At 33.8% G+C, this 4,642-nt stretch overlaps 1 protein-coding gene across 1 annotated transcript in view; it reads right to left on the bottom strand.

Moving 5' to 3' along the window:
• Positions 1 to 2,044: 2,044 nt before the first annotated feature.
• The window catches only part of LOC110026525 (ubiquitin carboxyl-terminal hydrolase 8), a 62,671-nt gene continuing 60,073 nt past the window's right edge, over positions 2,045 to 4,642 (bottom strand). The window contains exons 12-13 of the mRNA XM_020727491.1: positions 3,843 to 4,116; positions 2,045 to 3,020 (exon numbers count right to left, since the gene is read on the bottom strand). Of these exons, the coding sequence (XP_020583150.1) occupies positions 2,877 to 3,020; positions 3,843 to 4,116 (418 nt within the window). The 3' untranslated portion in view covers positions 2,045 to 2,876. The remainder of the gene's footprint in view (positions 3,021 to 3,842; positions 4,117 to 4,642) is intronic.

Here is a 4,642-nt window from a genome sequence, read left to right as displayed (position 1 = left end):
AAGCACTTATTTCCTTAAGAATTAGGGTTGTCGTGCTCGGATGACAAAGTTTTAGTGCTAGATGTGGTGCTACGATGTCATAAATTTAGTTTTTTTCTCCACTGTCGTCTCCTTCAGTACTACAGCGAAACTAATCTAGTGGTGCAACATTGAGCTCTTGGACATTTAGCTAAAGAAATGATGCTTCAAGTGATGTTATGTGTTGCACCTAGGGTTGCGATGTCAATAAAACTTTCTTTTATAATTCTCTTTTTTACTATCCCAGTCCATGTCCCGTCATAAAAATACAAAAATGATGTACTAAAGATGCCTTAAAACATAAGATTTTTGCATATTTCAATCATAATTTTAAAGCACTAAACTCACTTAGAAATTTCACCCAAAATTCACATATTAATTGTCCTCAAGTAATCTTGAATATAACGTTTCATCTTCTACTCCATAAATAGAAAGCTTTCTTAAAATTTAACTTCGTTGAATAATAATTTTAGGTAACATTAAATCCTATATATGAAATCATTAATGATAAATGCTAGTTAACCCCAAATTGTCAAAATTCTTATTTTCATTACAATTCATGTGAATCATAATTCCTAACTACTTCATTACATAAATAACTGACTTCAATAATTTTTAAATAATAAAATCATACTAAACTCTTGAACATAATCTTTTCGAACCATCATGCAGACATTCTATTAAAATTCAAGTAAATTAGAAGTTGATAGACCTTTGTTAAATACAATCTATAATAATAAATGACATGAGCAAATACATTTGTCATGCTCAAGATGATCATAATTATTAACTAAGTATTTTTAACTTTTATTTAGAATTCAATCTACTCAACCTTTTCAATTTAAGCTTTAGAAATTTGCAAGTTTGATTAATTAAATTCATTTTAAGTCACAAACCAACTTCGATCACTACAAAGACAAGGAAATAGTATTGCATGAGAAATTAAAAATAACTCAAAAAACATCCAGAAGCAGCTTTGCAGTGTCGTAATTTTAACAATTTGGCACTATAACATTCACTGATGGGTACAAGATAGATACAAATTTGCAACTAAACATGACTTTATATTATAATTTAAAGTACAAATTACAATAACAAGCAAAGCAAATATAGAGCTACAACAAAACAAACAATTCAGAGTCTCCCAAACTAGCATTTCACTAATAATAATAATAATAATAATAATAATACAAGAAATAAAAGAAATACAATCTTAAGAGACAAAAATCACTCAAAATCCTCCTCATCCCCTTCTTACCTCCGGGGCTAGCATGGTCACACATAAGGCTGAAAGGGGAGAAATTATTCCATACGAACAGCGCATCTAGATGCATGCACAATCCGATCTCGGCCGCCAATCACAGCTTTTTTTATTTTTATTTTTTAAAAAAATAAGACACCAAAATACAATATTGTTGTGATCGACGGTCGAGATCGAACAGCGAATGCATAAATACATACACTGTCCGTATGAAATAATTTTTCCTAAAAGAAGTGTCATAAGAAACTCATCATCTCCGCATATTTAAAATATACTTATATGCGGTCTTACCCATATATATGATCATTTCCACATAATTCGGGATTGCCCTATCTCAAGATGATTCATTGAACAAATATTATAAAATGCCATGTTCATATCTTAGTAACTAATAAATTTCCCCAACTGATTGGGATTATTTCAATCAAAATAAAATTATTTAATGATTTTTTAAGTCATTTGGTATGCAAAATTAAGTCTTGAGACTAACGATAAAACATTCAATATTCCATACCAAAATCTCATCACTTAAAGATAATCAAAATTAGAAATTTCGATTCAATAATGACTTATTCATTATATGCTATTGATATTTAAATTTTCTTTATATTCTGAGGGATCAATAGGTAATATCAGTCGACAAATATTAGTTATGGTTGAATTACCTTTATCATTACACACTTTCCCAAGGGGTTTTTAGTGGAATTCTTCCATGCCCAAAGAGTGTGGTGTAACAGGACAAGTTATTAAAAGATGGTTTGCATACATGATTCAGATTCACAGCCCAGCCAGTGCAAATATAAGGTTAACGGAAACGCTACTTCTGAACATAAAGTTAGGACACAATTAGCTACTTCGGCTGAAGTATAATCTTGGTCAGGTAGACCATACAGAAGAAACATTCTCCCAATAAACAAAAATAGAGAAGATGCAACCAAATTACCTGAAAAAGTCCACAATTGATTTCACTACTGCTTCTAGAGATGGCCACTGCCATTTTGAAGAGTTTTATTGTTGAAGTAAAGACACACTGACAAGCAGCAACGTCATAAAACTGCAAACTGTTCACTTGCGTTCTCGAAAGAGTTATAAAAACCAACTATGAACATTACCACGGATTTTACAAAATGCAAGTGAAATGTCGGTCACAATTTTAATTGGGCAGAGTACTCGTTACATTAGACGAGCATGAAGTTCCAAGAAAATCTAACAGCGAACATATTCTAGGGTATTGAAACAACCTATCAATGAATAAGGTCATCTGATTATTAAAAATTAAAAGCATGCCAGCTCCCAAAAAACCTATACTGATGAACGGCGGTTTATACACAAAATGCTTAGAAGCTGACTGTTAGCACGAGAGGGGCTGAAGAGAATCTGAGCACTAACAGACCATGATGTGATCAATAATGAAACAATTTATCCTTGCACATTCTAATCAATGTTCATTATATACGCCTATCGATCTTGCAGGTAACCACGGAGAGGCTAGATTGCCATTATGAAGAATGTCCTACAAAAATTTCTGTGCTCCATACCTCTGAATAATTAGTCATGTTGAAGTCAATCAAACATAAAGGTTGAAGTGGATTAAGATCTATTGTGTTGATTGTGTCTCTGAGGAGCTGGCTTGAACCCTCTTGTAGAAGAGAACATAAGCAGCAGATGTCTTCAGACTGTCCAGGGATACATGAGAAACATGGCGGTCATCGAAGTCATACCACTTATCCTCTGCATTATGCTGCAATATCACCGTACCCATCATTATGAGCATCTTACGTGTATAGTTAGCATAAATCAGTAAGCTATTAAGTTTTTTATAGAGGTTTCCGCTAATTACTATTCTCTTTTCTACACAAAGAAAACAAGGTGAATCATCATTGCATGTAAGGCATGTAAGTTACAAGTTTTTTTTGGTTGAGGACTAGGCGCTCAAAAATTAAAGATACCCCCGACTAAGCTTTCTTCAAAAGATGCTGGCAAACCTAAAGACCCGTTCCAACCTGAGATCTCCCAGAAAAAAATTTGCAGTTTATATCATGAGGTATTGCAATGACAAAGCCCCATACACCATTCCTACTATGGGAGCTGAGCTAAGATGCAGGTGGCCTAATGGTTAAGCAGATAAGCAGTTCAGGTTTCAAAGCCTAATTGGCATGAGGATGATCTTCACAAGGAGATCTCTATTTTGCAAAGAAAAGATGAATGCATTTTGCACTTATGTTCTAGCTCGGTCATATATTTATGCGAGCTACAAACCAAAGTGATTATCATATTTCTCTCTCGCTGTTGCCAATTACACCGATATACCAAATTAAACACCCTTGGTGAGTACTATATGTCCTTAGCACCTCAACCCATTTCAACAACAGTAACCTACAAGGTCAACAATTTACCAGAATCTAAATAAAGCAAGATTCAAAAATATGTGAATTTGGCCCATTAAATAAGCAAACCTATATGACAGCCGTGCAAGATATAATTATATAAACGTAATTTCTGCAAAAAATAAAAGCCAGCTAAGGAAATGCATCTCATGAAAAAGGTATAACAAGCAACTTACATGAACGTAAGCAGTATAATGACCACCTCCCATGTTCCCGTAGTGGTTGCTAATAGCATATAAGTCATATTTGTTTTTTAGTTCTTGCGTCTTGGAGACAATATAATTCGATAGATCCAATCCCTTAATGGGAAAATCCACGAGAGTCTCCAGCTTGTTCTTTGTGTACCGGTTATAAGAAAATCTTTTTAGATGAATAACAAGAACCTCTGGCAGCCTCCAGAGATCAAGTTTCTTGCTAGCCTGCTGATGCTTCTTGCAACTGGGGCAGTACCTGAAAAATCAAAACAGAAGCCATCACTCCACATAAAAAATAAATTTCTTGACAATTTATACAAGCCATTGATTTATTTCGCAGTGTGGAAAACATTATAGGAAGAAGACTACCTAATTAGTTATTAGGTCAAGTTTGGAAGATCGTATGACCCATGGGTTATTCCACATTGACAAGTTCAGGAAAATATAGCCAACCCCCACAAGTAGTAAAAACCATCATGAAAAGGATAAGAACATCAAAAGCATATGTGACTTAAAGGCAGTTGGAAAAAAGATGTTCTTACCAACTTGTCTACCAAAGAAAATTCTAATAAATAAACTAAGAGAACATGTAAATTTTAGACTCATTGACTCAAGCATGAACATCTTTGAATGCATTGGTGAGTAGTTGTAAAGGAGAAGCCAAGGAAACATATGAGCTCATAAGCCCCATTAATCGACAAGAAAGAGCTGGTCCATCATTTCCATAATTCTCTCACAGAAAGAAGTGAGCAAAACCATATATATATATATATATAGAAGAT

This window comes from Phalaenopsis equestris, unplaced genomic scaffold (genome assembly GCF_001263595.1).
Source record: "Phalaenopsis equestris unplaced genomic scaffold, ASM126359v1 Scaffold000375, whole genome shotgun sequence".
Lineage (NCBI taxonomy): Eukaryota > Viridiplantae > Streptophyta > Magnoliopsida > Asparagales > Orchidaceae > Phalaenopsis > Phalaenopsis equestris.
This window is presented reverse-complemented; position numbering and strand designations above follow the sequence as displayed.